Source organism: Mobula hypostoma, chromosome 12 (genome assembly GCF_963921235.1).
Source record: "Mobula hypostoma chromosome 12, sMobHyp1.1, whole genome shotgun sequence".
NCBI lineage: Eukaryota > Metazoa > Chordata > Chondrichthyes > Myliobatiformes > Myliobatidae > Mobula > Mobula hypostoma.
In genome coordinates this window covers 5,447,585-5,461,301 of record NC_086108.1, presented here as the reverse complement: position 1 = coordinate 5,461,301, position 13,717 = coordinate 5,447,585, and the positions used below count along the sequence as shown (strand labels likewise).

Genomic DNA, 13,717 nt, shown 5'->3' with positions numbered 1-13,717 from the left:
AAAGGTGCAGGAGTAGGCCAGCAGGCCCTTCGAGCCTGCACCGCCATTCAGTATGATCATGGCTGATCATCCAACTCAGAACCCTGTACCAGCCTTCCCTCCATACTCCCGATCCCTTTAGCCACAAGGGCCATATCTAACTCCCTCTTAAATATAGCCAATGAACTGGCCTCAACTGTTTCCTGTGGCAGAGAATTCCACAGATTCACCACTCTCTGTGTGAAGAAGTTTTTCCTAATCTCAGTCCTAAAAGGCTTCCCCTTTATCCTCAAACTGTGACCACTCTTCCTTCTTCCTTCCTTCTTCCTTCTCCCATGATTGATGAAGGCCAATACACTGTATGCCTTCTTAACCACAAAGTCAACCTGTGTAGCAGCTTTGAGTGTCCTATGGACTCAGACCCCAAGATCCCTCTGATCCTCCACACTGCCAAGACTCTTGCCATTAATGCTATATTCTTCCATCATATTTGACCTACCAAAATGAACCACCTCACACTTACCTGGGTTGAACTCCATCTGCCACTTTTCAGTCCAGTTTTGCATCCTATCAATGTCCTGCTGTAACCTCTGACAGCCCTCCACACTATCCACAACTCCCCCAACCTTTGTGTCATCAGCAAATTTACTAATCCATTCCTCCACTTCCTCATCCAGGTCATTTATAAAAATCACAAAGAGTAGAGGACCTAGAACAGATCCCTGAGGGACACTACTGGTAACCGGCCTCCATGCAGAATATGACCCATCTACAACCACTCTTTGCCTTCTGTGGGCGAGCCAGTTCTGGATCCACAAGGCAATGTCCCCTTGGAACCCATGCCTCCTTACTTTCTCAATAAGCCTTGCATGGGGTACCTTATCAAATGGTTTGCTATATCTACGGCTCTACCTTCGTCAATGTGTTTAGTCACATCCTCAAAAAATTCAATCAGGCTCGTAAGGCACGACCTGCCTTTGACAAAGCCATGCTGACTATTCCTAATCATATTATGCTTCTCCAAATGTTCATAAATCCTGCTTCTCAGGGTCTTCTCCATCAACTTACCAACCACTGAAGTAAGACTCGCTGGTGTATAATTACTTGGGCTATCCCTATTCCCTTTCTTGAATAAGGGAACAACATCCGCGACCCTCCAATCCTCCGGAACCTCTCCTATCCTCATTGATGATGCAAAGATCATCGCCAGAGGCTCAGCAATCTCCTCCCTCGCTTCCCACAGTAGCCTGGGGTACATCCCGTCCGGTCCTATATTTTATGGTCATGCAGCGTCTATGGAAATGAATAAACAGTCAACGCTGTGCGTTAGGACCCTCCTCCTTCTCATGTTTATGAGCTTACTAATTCAGTTCCATTCTGATTACTGTAATTGAACTCCTCCCTACTACTACCCTTAGGAGGCCGTAGTCATAATTCATCACACCGCTTTGAGAGGCAGAAGCTAAGCTCAGATATATCGGTATGACAGTGGAGTAAAGGGAATTACAGGGGCATGAGAGAGGAGCTGGCCAATGTTGATAGGGAGGAGACTCTAGCAGAGATGACAGTAGAGCAGCTGGAATTTCTGGTAGTAATTTGGAAAGGGCAGGATTGGTCCATCGCAAAGCATTTTGATGGGAGGATGAGGCAGCCATGGCTGACAAGAGAGGTCAAAGACAGCATAAAAGACAAGGATAAGGCATACAATATAGCAAAAATCAGTGGGAATTTGGAGGATTAGGAAACTTTTAAAACCTAACAGAAGGCAACTAAATATAGCAATAAGGAGGAAAAGATGAAATATGAAGGTAAGCTAGTGAATAATAGAGAATACCAAAAGTTTTTTTTTCAGATATATAAAGAGTAAAAGAGAGGCGAGAGTGGATATTTGACAGCTGGAAAATTACGCTGGAGATGTAGTAATGGGGACAAGGAAGTGGGGGGCAAAATTACTAAGTATTTTGCATTAGTCTACACTGTGGAAGACACTAGCAGTATGCCAGAAATTTGAGAGTGTCAGGAGGCAGAAGTGAGTGAAGTTGCCATTACTAAGGAGAAGGTGCTTGGCAAGTCAAAAGGTCTGAAGGTAGGTAAATCACCTGGAGTAGATGGACTACACTCCAGTGATCTGAAAGAGGTAGCTGAAGATGTTGTAGTGATCATTCAAGAATTACTAGATTCTGGTGTGGTTCCAGAGGACTGGAAGATTGCAAATGTTATTCCACTCTTTAAGAAGAGAGGGAGGCAACAGACAGGAATTACAGGCCAGTTAGCCTGGCTTCAGTGGCTTGGAAGATGTTGGAGTTAATGTAGTTTTGGGGTGCTTGATGCACATGATAAAGTAGGCCAACGTGAGTATTGCTTCCTTTAGGAGAAATCTTGCCTGACAAATCTGATGGAATTCTTTGAGGTAATAACAGGCAGGATAGACAAAGGAGACTCGATAGATGTGGTGTACTTAGATTTTCATAAGACCTTTGCCAAGGTGCCACACATGAGGCTGCTAAAACTGGTAAGAGCCCATGGAGTTACAGTAAAGATACCAGCATGGACAGAAGATTGGCTGACAATCAGAAGGCAAAGAGTGGGAATAAAGGGACCCTTTTCTGACTGGTTGCCCATGACTAGTGGTGTTCTGCAGGGCTGGTGTTGGGACCGTTATTTTTACGTTATATGTCAATGATTTGGATGATGGAATTGATGGCTTTGTGGCCATGTTTGCTGACGATACAGAAATAGGTGGAGGGGCTGGTTTTGAGGAAGCAGAGAGGCTACAGAAGGACTTAGACAGGTTAGGAAAATGGGCAAAGAAGCGGCAGCTGGCAGAGTTGGGAAGTTTATGGTAATGCACTTTGGTAAAAGGCATAAAGACCTAGGTTATTTTCTAAATAGGGAAAAAGTTCAGAAATAGGGAGTCCTTGGGCAGGATTCCCTGAAGGTTAGTTTGCAGGTTGAGTCGCTGGTGAGGAAGGCAAATGCAATGTTAGCATTTATTTTGAGAGGATTTGAATATAAAAACAAAGTAGTACTGCTGAGGATTTATAAAGCATTGATCAGACCACACTTGGAGTATTGTGAGCAGTTTTGGGCCTCATATTTAAGGTAGAATGTGGCTGACATTGGAGAGGATCCAGAAGAGGTTTATGGGAATGACCATGGGAAAGAAAGGGTTAATGTATGGGGACCGCTTGACAGCTCTGGGCCTGTACACTTTAGAGTTTAGAAGAATGTGAGGGATCGCATTGAAACATATTGGAAGGCCTAGATTGAATGGATGTGGAGAGGATGTTTTCTACATTGAGAAGTCTAGGATCAGAGGATACAGCTTCAGATTACAGGGAAATCCCTTTAGAAGAGAGGTGAGGAGGAATTTCTTTAGCCAGAGGGTGGTGAATCTATAATTACCACAGGCATCTGTGGAGGCCAAGTCAATGGGTATATTTAAAGCAGAAGTTGATAGACTTTTGATTTGTAAGGGGTCAGAGTTTATGGGGATAAGACAGGAGAATGGGGCTGAGAGGGAAAGTAAATCGGTCATGATGGAATGGCGGAGCAGGCTCGATACGCCAAATGGCCTAATTCTGCTCCAGTGCCTTATGAAGTGATCAGGCAATTCAGCCCATCTAGTCTGCTCTGCTGATTTACCTTTCCTCTCAACCCCATTCCCCGTAGCCTTGAAACTTACTAATCAAGAATTTATCCCACCCAGTCCACTTTTATCAATGTCGCCATGAGAACATGCTGGCTGGCAGCTGGACATTTGAATCAAACACCGAATGAATTCAGAGTGAAGTTGTCACGTACGTGTATGGAATGAAAACTTCCAACTGCATCACAGGCACGTAGCATTAGACAAACATCGTTCACCAGAAAAACTCTGGGGTGGTATAGTAGCGTGGCAGTTAGCATGCCGCTGTTACAACACTGTGGCCCAGGTTCACTTCCCATCAGTGTCTTAAGCAGTTTCTACGTTCTCCACGTGACTGTGGGGATTTCCTCCAGGTGCTCTGGTTTCCTCCCGCCGTCTAAAGTCATACAGGTTAGTAATGTACAAGTAACTGTTAAACACATAGACTGATTTGAACCTACAGAACTGTGCAAAAGTTTTAGTCACGTCTATATAGCTAGGACGCCTAAGACTTTTGCACAGTACTGTTGCAATGATGTATTGCATAGTACAGCTGCAGCAAAAAAACACAAATTTCGTGACATATGTGAGTGATGATAAACCTGACTCTGATATGGGTCTCTATCGTGGACTGAGAATGGGAAGGAAGAGGAGAGGGGCAGGAAGAGAAGAATCATGTTTGGGAAAAGGGGAAGAGAGCGGGGAGGGAGTGGGAAACAGCAGAGAGACATATGATCAATAAACCAATTGTTTGGAATCGAGTAACCTTGCCTGGTGTCTCAGGGCTGGGTGTGTCTGCACCCTCACCACCCCCACCCCCCACTGGCATTCCTTCTCTACCACCTGTCCCACACCCCTCCCGCAGTGCTCCACCCTTGCCATTCTGAACATCCGTTGCTCCAGCCAGATTTACAAGCTTGCTCTCCACTCCATGTTAACAAATACAGAACTGTGCAAAAGTCTTAGTAACCTGGCTCTATAATAAGACTTTTGTACAGTACTGTACAGAGAGTGATGCTAGGTGATGTCTTTATGGGGGTGGTGGGGTGGGTTAATGGGTGAAGATTTTGATCGACCTGATGGTTTGGGGGAAGTAATTGTTTTTGAGTCTGGTGGTCCTGGTGAGGAATCTACTTAACCTTCTCCCTGATGGGAGTGGGACAATCAGTCCATGAGCAGGGTGGGCAGGATCCTTCATGATATTGCTGTATAAATGTCTTCATGGTAGTTAGAGTGATTTTGCTGAAATTTGGATTCTCTTTCAGCCGACGGGAGTGTTCAGCCGCCTGGGTGAAGTAGTCTGTCAGAAGGAGAGCAGTGATGACGACGAAGCTGGTTCTGTGCTTCAGTACGCCGGGGTCTTGAAGAGGGCTCCGACTGCGTCCGCTCAGGAGAGCCCCACGCTTCCGCTCCTAACCAAGGAGAGAGCTGCAGCAGCGAGAGCCAAAGCCTCTGCCACCACGATAAGACGACTGGCGGTCCCGAAAGCTAGCAGTAGGACTGTGCCCGGCAAGGGTGTACAGGCAACAGGAGTGGTCCCCACCACCCGCCTGCAGTCGGCGAGCCAAGCCAAGGTCAGCATCAGGCAGAGGCTGGGGAAGCCTGCCCCCACTGAGGCCGACACACAGGACAACAAAGTCACCAGTACAAAAAGCCGTGGCAGCCCGGAGTTCACTGTGACCATCAAGAACACGGCACGGACTCCGGCCGGTACCAAAGTGACCAGCAGTACGGAGGGTCGCCTGGCTCAGATGGACTCCACGGCGACCATCAGTGTGTTCGAACGGCTGGGCAAGAAGCTGAAGTAACAAAAGGCACACGTGACACTTTATTTTTATACGTACATTAGGTGTCCCTTCGTTCACAGCAACACACCATTCTCCCACCGACTGAAACAACGTCGTCTGGGAAACTTTCCACCCAAAAGATCAACATAGGAATCTATTGAGAGGATAATGGGAGAGAACAAGATTTTAAATAGCATTTAGATTTAGTTTTGATAATTTATTCAGAACCCTGTTGTTTTCTTTTGTGTGTGCGTGTGTTAATGGGAAGGGTGGTAAAGCTTTTTGAAGGGGTTAGTAAACTTTGGTGTAGATATTTTGTATATGATCACTGCCTTGGCGCACGGGTTTAAGTGACGCCTCGTTATCAGTCAAGCCATCGTCGCGCTGACTTTGCTGGGACTTTTTTTCCCTCATTCACAGTTTATTCTGGTGCAATGTGGTCACTGTCACTACTTCTAAGGCGGGGGTTCCCACCCTGGGGTCCACAGACCTCTTGCTTCATGGTATTAGTGCATGGCATAAGAAAAGGCTGGGAACCCCTGTTATAAGGGGACTTGGATAAATCTGACTGTTTACTTCATTACAGAACTCTTGCCATTCGTGGGTATGTGTCACGTTGGGATACCTTAGCACTGAGGAACATCTGGTGCAGGCCATTTTACAAAGTTATTGCCTTTTGGAGTGTTTTATGCCTAACCCTCGGTGTTTATAAGGCACCCTTTATTCCCATGCGTTTATTTTTCATGCTTCTGAGAAGATATAAAAAATATTTTAATTCATCTCTTGCTACTGTAGTTTGATTTGTGCTTTGACTGGGTAGCCAGTTTCAAATGGTTCAATTTAATATCAGAGAATGTATACAGTATGCAACCTGAAATCCTTACTCTTAACAAACTTCCACGAAACAGGAAAAAAACCACAAAGAATGAATGTCAGAAAACATTAGAACCCCAAAGCTTCCCTCTTTACTCAATAACGTTGCTGACTGATGCTAATTTTGAAATGTTTAAGTTGTACCTGAAGGACAAATCTCTACTTTATCTTTTATTTTATTTCGAGATACAACTCAGTAGAAAGTTCTTCTGGCCCAATGAGTCCATGCCACCCAATTACACCCTTGTCACCATTTAACCCACCAACCGGTACATCGTTGGAATGTGAGAGGAAACTGGAGCACCCGTAGGACACCCACACATTCACAGGGAGAATTCACAAACCCCTCACAGGCAGCATTGCAAATTGAACCCGGGTAATGCCTGAACTACTGTGTATTCGGAGATTGCTTGTAGTCAATGTGCTGTCTGTAGTGGAAGATGGATCTCAAGGTTATATACAGTACACTGTACATACGTTGATAGCACTGGACAACAAATTTTTTTGGAAGTGTTGCTTCCTCAGTTTTTTTTTAATGATAGAATTTTTAAAGCTGAATGCAAATATAATTTCAGACTACTTATATCATGTAGGATTTTGGAGAAACAAGAAATTAACTTTTATTGAATATAATGCGTTTAATTGCATAACAGTGCTGATACTTTGCAATAGTTCAACTAAGCTAAAAATGTTTTATTGATCATTTTCATTTGTACTCAAGTGTCTGAGGATTCTCGCTTAAGTGCCCAACGATAATCAGCCAGCATTAATGGATTCCAGTTGCCCTGATAGCATTTCTCCATGACCACAATGTCCTGGTGAAATCTTTCACCATGCCCGTCACTGACAGCACCAAGATTTGCAGGGAAGAAGTCTAAATGGGAATGCAGAAAATGAATCGTTAGTGACATGTTGCACTTCATGGTTTTGTATGTTTGAAGCATGCTGTCAGCCAGCTGCATATAGTTTGGTGTTCTGTAGTTGCCAAGAAAACTTTCAACAACATTCTTCAATGCCTTCCGTGTGATTTCCTCTGGTCCCACTAGAAATTCTTCAAAATGCCTGTCATTGATGACCTGTTTGATTTATGAACTAACAAAAATCCCTCCTTAATCTTGACATCAGTTATTTTGACTTGAATTATTAATTGAAATAACAGATACCGGTGATTTTTTTAAAAAAGCATTGTGCCTGATAGGGAAATTTCATGATGATTTTCTTGATTAGAAGCCCAAAAATTTATAAGGTACACCGTAAAGTATTCAGGAAGCAAATTTTTGTTGTCCAGTGTATTCAGGCCAGTCTTTTATGATATATGCATATTAAATGGAGATATTGCTTAAAACATCCTACCTTCACTCAAACTGGACAAGATTAATATTCAGTAACACAGAAAGGACACGAAACTCAGCTGGTCAGGCAGCATCTGTGATGGAGATGGACAGTCGATGCTTTGAGTCCCAACAACTGTAGATCTGCACCATTGACCATCCATTTCCTTCCTCGGATGTTGTCTGACCTGCCAAGTCCTTGTGTATTACTACAGATTCCAGCGTCTGTCATCCAAGTGTAATATTCAGGCCGGTCTTGCATGATGTTACAGGCACATTAAGCAGAGATATTGCTTACAACATCCTATGTTCATTTCTCTCTGATTTTGGCATTGACGGTGGGATGGAGCTACAGTAGGTTCCGGTTAATTGAGACACATAGGGACCAATACATTTTGGCTAATTAAATGGCTATCACAGTTAGCCAAAATTTCATGGAAATCGCTAAAAAGGTATTTAAAAAAGACAAACGGTAATAATTTATGTATTTAAATGAAATGCAGAACATATTACAACACTACCAATACTACTGCAGTTCTATAAAACTATATTAGTTCATTGTTCTCGACGGAGGAATTCATCCAGTGTATGCTACCGTATTCTTGTGATTGACTAAAAAATCAGTGCAGACACCTGGTACAGATGTCTGGACTGCCTTCATACAATGCGTACAATTGCATTCTCCAAATGTTCATTATTTATTGTAACATTCAAGATGATTGCCAATACTTTCAAATTCTTCAAGTTGAAGTAGTGAAATCATTTCATTTTCTCTCTGGCTTCTCCAAGCCTGAATGTTTGAAACCACGGTGAGCAAAACAGTCCTGAATTGCCTTACTGATTATTTCTTGCTAGCTATTAGTGACAAAAATCACTTTTTAAACACAAACACATACAACTGATGCTATTAAAAAACTTTTCGCTCAAAGCACAGTATAGTTAGTGTCATATGGCCACATGTGGTAGCATAGTCAACATATAATGCATTACAGTACAGGAGACCCAGGTTCAATTCCCACTGCTGCCTGCAAGGAGTTTGTAACTTCTCCCCATGACCATGTAGGTTTCCTTAGTGTGTTCTGGTTTTCTCCCACAGTCCAAAGACCTACTGATTTGTAGGTTAATCAGTCATTTTAAATTGTCCTGTGATTATGCGAGAAATAAATCGGAGAATTGCTGAAAGGAACAGAAGGGCCTATTTCGCATTGTATCTAATCAATAAATAAATATTGGGCCTCCAACCTTCAATAAATAAATATATGTGACTGACGCTAGTTAGGAATGGTTTGGCAACAGTCTCTTGTCCCAATTAAGTGTTATAGTGCCCCAAATAAATAAAGTGAATCCTGGTATTTTCTAGATTAGTTTTTGTTCTTTAATAGTTGTCTCACTGCTTTCTCGAGAAGCTGCAGGCGAGATAGCCAGGTGGAGTTGGGATTTTGATCAAGCATCCATCCCAGAATGGTTGATGTGTGCTTAGTATACATTAATGTGTGCTCATTATACAACTTTTGCACAGAAACAGGTCCTTTGGCCCATCTAGTCCATACTGAACTGTTATTCTGCCTCATATCATTGACCTGCACTGGGAATAGAGACCTCCAAACCCCTCTCATCCATATACTTATCCAAATTGTTGTTAAATGCTGAAATTGAAACCTCATCCACCATTTGTGCTGACAGCTAGTTCCACGCTCTCACTGCTCTTTGTGTGGAAAAAGTTCCCTTCAAATATTTTACCTTTCACCCTCAACCCATGACCACTAGTTTTACTTCCACCCGACCTCAGTGGAAAAAGTCTGCTTGCATTTAACCCGTCTATATTTCTAATAATTTTGTATACCTCTATCAAATCTCCCAGGCTCTAGGGAATAAAGTTGTAACCTATTCAACCTTATCGTGTAACTCAGATCCCTCAAGTCCTGGCATCATCCTTGTAAATATTCTGGGCACTCTTTCAATTTTATTGATATCTTGCCTGTAGGAGGGTGACCAGAACTGCTCACAATACTCTAAATTAGGCCTCACCGATGTCTTATACAACTTCAGCATAACATTCCAGCTCCTGTACTCAATACTTTGATTTGTGAAGATCAATGTGCCAAAAGCTCTTTATGACCCTGTCAGCCTGTGACACCAGGATTCCTGGGGACCTGGCATCCAGCATAGTCACTTGCTAACATCACTACCACAACTCTAACCAAAAAAAAGCAGCAGAAAGCTTCAAAGAAAGATGTGAAAATGCAACTTTATAATCTCCCAGCTTCTTGTTAATGTGGGAAATATGGCAGTTAAAGGTTCCACTGTCGTAATAATGGTCAGATAAACACATGGAAAATGCTGGAGGAACCTAATAGGTCAGGCAGCATCTGTGAAGTGCAATAAAGACTCAATGTTTCTGGCCGAGACCTTTCATCAGGACTGGAAAGGAAGGGGGAAGATTCCAGAGCAAGAAAGTTTGTGGGTAGTGGAGGGGAAGAAGTACAAGCTGAAAGGTGATAAGTGAAGGGGATGGAGAATGAACTAAGAAGTTGGAGATGATGGGTAAAGGGCTGTAGAAGAAGGAATCTGAGAAGATAGGAGAAAGGGAAGGAGGAAGGGATAAGCAGGTGAGGAGAAGAGAAGTAAGAGTGAGGAATTGAATAGGGGAGGGGAGAAAATTACTGGAAGTTAGAGGAAATGATGTTCATGCCATCAAGTTGGAGGCTACCCAGATGGGATATGAGGTGTTGCTCCTCTATCCTGAGTCTGGCCTCGTTATAGCAGTAGAAGAGGCCATGTTTTGACATGTCAGAATGGGAGTGGAGACTGGCTGGTGACTGCAAAATCCAATTTTTGTGGATGGAGCGAAGGTGCTCTGCTCAGATAATCTGCTTTAGTGATCATAGAATAACAAAACATGGAAACTGGCCTTTCAACCCAACCTGTCAGTACTGACCAACATACCCACCTAAGTGATATTGGTTGAGAGAGAAATGTCAGTTCTACAGACCAAAGACCTTCCCCCATGCACTTCATAAACACAAGAAATTCTACAGATGGTAGTATTCCAGATTAACACACACAAAATGCCAGAAGAACTCAGCAGGTCAGGCAACATGAACGGAAGGAGATAGATGGTCAACGTTACAAGTTGAGACCCTCCATCTGGATTCTGTCTCAGTCCAAATCGGAAATATTGACCATCCATTTCCCTGCCTAGGTGTTGCCTGAACTGCTAAATGTGCTGGAAGCTTGTGCACTTGTCAGATCCTTCAAAGGGTTGTTGACCAACCCGAACTTCGCCAATTGAAATGCTAGCTTATTCAGAGCAACACACAGCAGGCCAGGCAGTATCTATAGAGTCCCCAGTCATGAAGATGGGTCTCAGCCCAAACATCAACTGTTTATTCCCTTTCCAAAGATGCTACCTGACCTGCTGAGTTCATCCAGCCTTCTGAGCGTGTTACCCGCATGCACTTTATTCAGAATAATGCTGTTTCAGTACTTTATCTGCTCCAAGAAGACCACAACCTTGTGTGACTCAATCATCTGGAGAGCTATGTTGGCTGGAGTCAGGGCTTTATGCTTTAGCTCTTGGTTGGGTTATTCATGCCAAACAGGTCAAAGGGTAGAGGACAGACTCAGAGTGGTCCACCAGTTCTTTGGGTTTGGAGGTTCAACTCAGGGCTAGCAACCCTGACTGGTCAAAAAATCAATTATTACAGAAACAGCAATGAAGATTCCTCCTATACAGAGATGGAGGACCTTCATTGCTGCCCTAAACGCTGTTCCGTGCTGAGATCACAGCCTGGATTTTTGTCATGAGTCAGATTGCAGCTTAAACGTTGACTTCAAAGCAAAAGTGGCGACCACTGTGCTACGTCATGTGACCAGGCACAGACTTAATATTTTATAACATATTTTTGAAATCAAGCTGAAGCAGTAATTGAGTTAACCATTCCAAAATGAAGCATGTTACACTAATGGCTCCACAAATCTATGATATCGGAAGAGAAATATGTCCCACACAGGAGATTAGTGTGCAAACTTAAAGCACATGGTATTGGGGGTAAGGTATTGGTGTGGGTGGAGAATTGGTTAGCAGACAGGAAGCAAAGAGTGGGAATAAACGGGACCTTTTCAGAATGGCAGGCGGTGACTAGTGGGGTACCGCAAGGCTCAGTGCTGGGACTCCAGTTGTTTACAATATATATTAATGACTTGGATGAGGGAATTAAATGCAGCATCTCCAAGTTTGCGGATGACACGAAGCTGGGTGGCAGTGTTAGCAGTGAGGAGGATGCTAAGAGGATGCAGGGTGACTTGGATAGGTTGGGTGAGTGGGCAAACTCATGGCAGATGCAATTTAATGTGGATAAATGTGAAGTTATCCACTTTGGTGGCAAAAATAGGAAAACAGATTATTATCTGAATGGTGGCCGATTAGGAAAAGGGGAGGTGCAACGAGACCTGGGTGTCATTATACACCAGTCATTGAAAGTGGGCATGCAGGTACAGCAGGCGGTGAAAAAGGCGAACGGTATGCTGGCATTTATAGCGAGAGGATTCGAGTACAGGAGCAGGGAGGTACTACTGCAGTTGTACAAGGCCTTGGTGAGACCACACCTGGAGTATTGTGTGCAGTTTTGGTCCCCTAATCTGAGGAAAGACATCCTTGCCATAGAGGGAGTACAAAGAAGGTTCACCAGATTGATTCCTGGGATGGCAGGTCTTTCATATGAAGAAAGACTGGATGAACTGGGCTTGTACTCGTTGGAATTTAGAAGATTGAGGGGGGATCTGATTGAAACGTATAAGATCCTAAAGGGATTGGACAGGCTAGATGCGGGAAGATTGTTCCCGATGTTGGGGAGGTCTAGAACGAGGGGTCACAGTTTGAGGATAGAGGGGAAGCCTTTTAGGACCGAGGTTAGGAAAAACTTCTTCACACAGAGAGTGGTGAATCTGTGGAATTCTCTGCCACAGCAAACTGTTGAGGCCAGTTCATTAGCTATGTTTAAAAGGAAGTTAGATATGGCCCTTGTGGCTACAGGGGTCACGGGGTATGGAGGGAAGGCTGGGTTCTGAGTTGGATGATCAGCCATGATCATAATAAATGGCGGTGCAGGCTCGAAGGGCCGAATGGCCTACTCCTGCACCTATTTTCTATGTTTCTATGTTTCTATGTTTCTATGTCTTATTTAATAAGTAGAGATCCCAAAATGAACACGTGATATGCCCAAAAATAGTAAACAAGTAACTGATGTTTTTAACAAGTACAAGATTCAAGTGTTTATAGTCATTTCCAGTACACAAGTGTAAAGGAAGACAAAACAATTGTTACTCAGAAAATCACCAGTGATCTCTGGTGCAATCTTGCTCTCCTCTGACTATTGAGCACATCCGCATGAAACACTGTTGTAGGAGAGCAGCATCCATCCTCAGATATCCTCACCACCCAGGCCATGCTGCCACCAGGTAGAAGGTACAAGAGCCTCAGGACTCACATCACCAGGTTCAAGAACAATTCCTATTCCTGAACCATCAGGCTCTTGAATAAAAGGGGTTAACTACGTTCACCTGCCCATCTATTGAGATGTTCCAACACCAATAATCTCACTTTAAGGGCTGTTTGTCTTGTTATTTCATGTTCTTATTGTTTCTTGCTATTTATTTATATTTGCATTTGCGCAGTGCTCTACGCTCTGCTTGATCTTTCATTGAGCCTGTTATAGTTACTATTCTATAGATTTGCTGAGTATGCCCGCAGAAAAAGAATCTCAGGGTTGTATATGGTACTCTGATAATAAAATTTGCTTTGACGTTGATTTGACTTTACTCTGGATCTGATGCACCACAAAGAAGATAAGATTAAAAAAAACCCGAATTATAAAAAAAACACAAAAAAATATAAATACATAAGATAGCTTATGTACACAGACTGATTGTATATCTATAAAGTGACACTATGTAAATGAGTGTATATAAAGTGGCTCTGACAGGAAATGATAAAGTAGTGGTTTGGGGGGTGTGGTGGGGTCGGTTAGTAGGTGGAGGTGTTGATCAGTCTCACTGCCTGGGGAAAGTTACTGTTTTTGATTCTGGTGGTCCTGGCATGGATGCTATGTAGCCTCCCC

The 13,717-nt window shown here is 43.3% G+C and overlaps 1 protein-coding gene across 6 annotated transcripts in view; it reads left to right on the top strand.

Annotated features, from left to right (window-relative positions):
- The window catches only part of c12h19orf47 (chromosome 12 C19orf47 homolog), a 94,874-nt gene extending 84,855 nt beyond the window's left edge, over positions 1 to 10,019 (top strand). For 3 of the 6 annotated variants that reach the window (XM_063063531.1, XM_063063533.1, XM_063063532.1), the window contains exon 8: positions 4,873 to 10,016. In XM_063063531.1, coding sequence (XP_062919601.1) covers positions 4,873 to 5,415 — 543 coding nt within the window. In that variant the 3' untranslated portion in view covers positions 5,416 to 10,016. Of the gene's footprint in view, positions 1 to 4,872 lie in introns of all 6 variants that reach the window. The other 3 variants (XM_063063534.1, XM_063063535.1, XM_063063536.1) reach the window with 2 other exon arrangements.
- Positions 10,020 to 13,717: the final 3,698 nt, after the last annotated feature.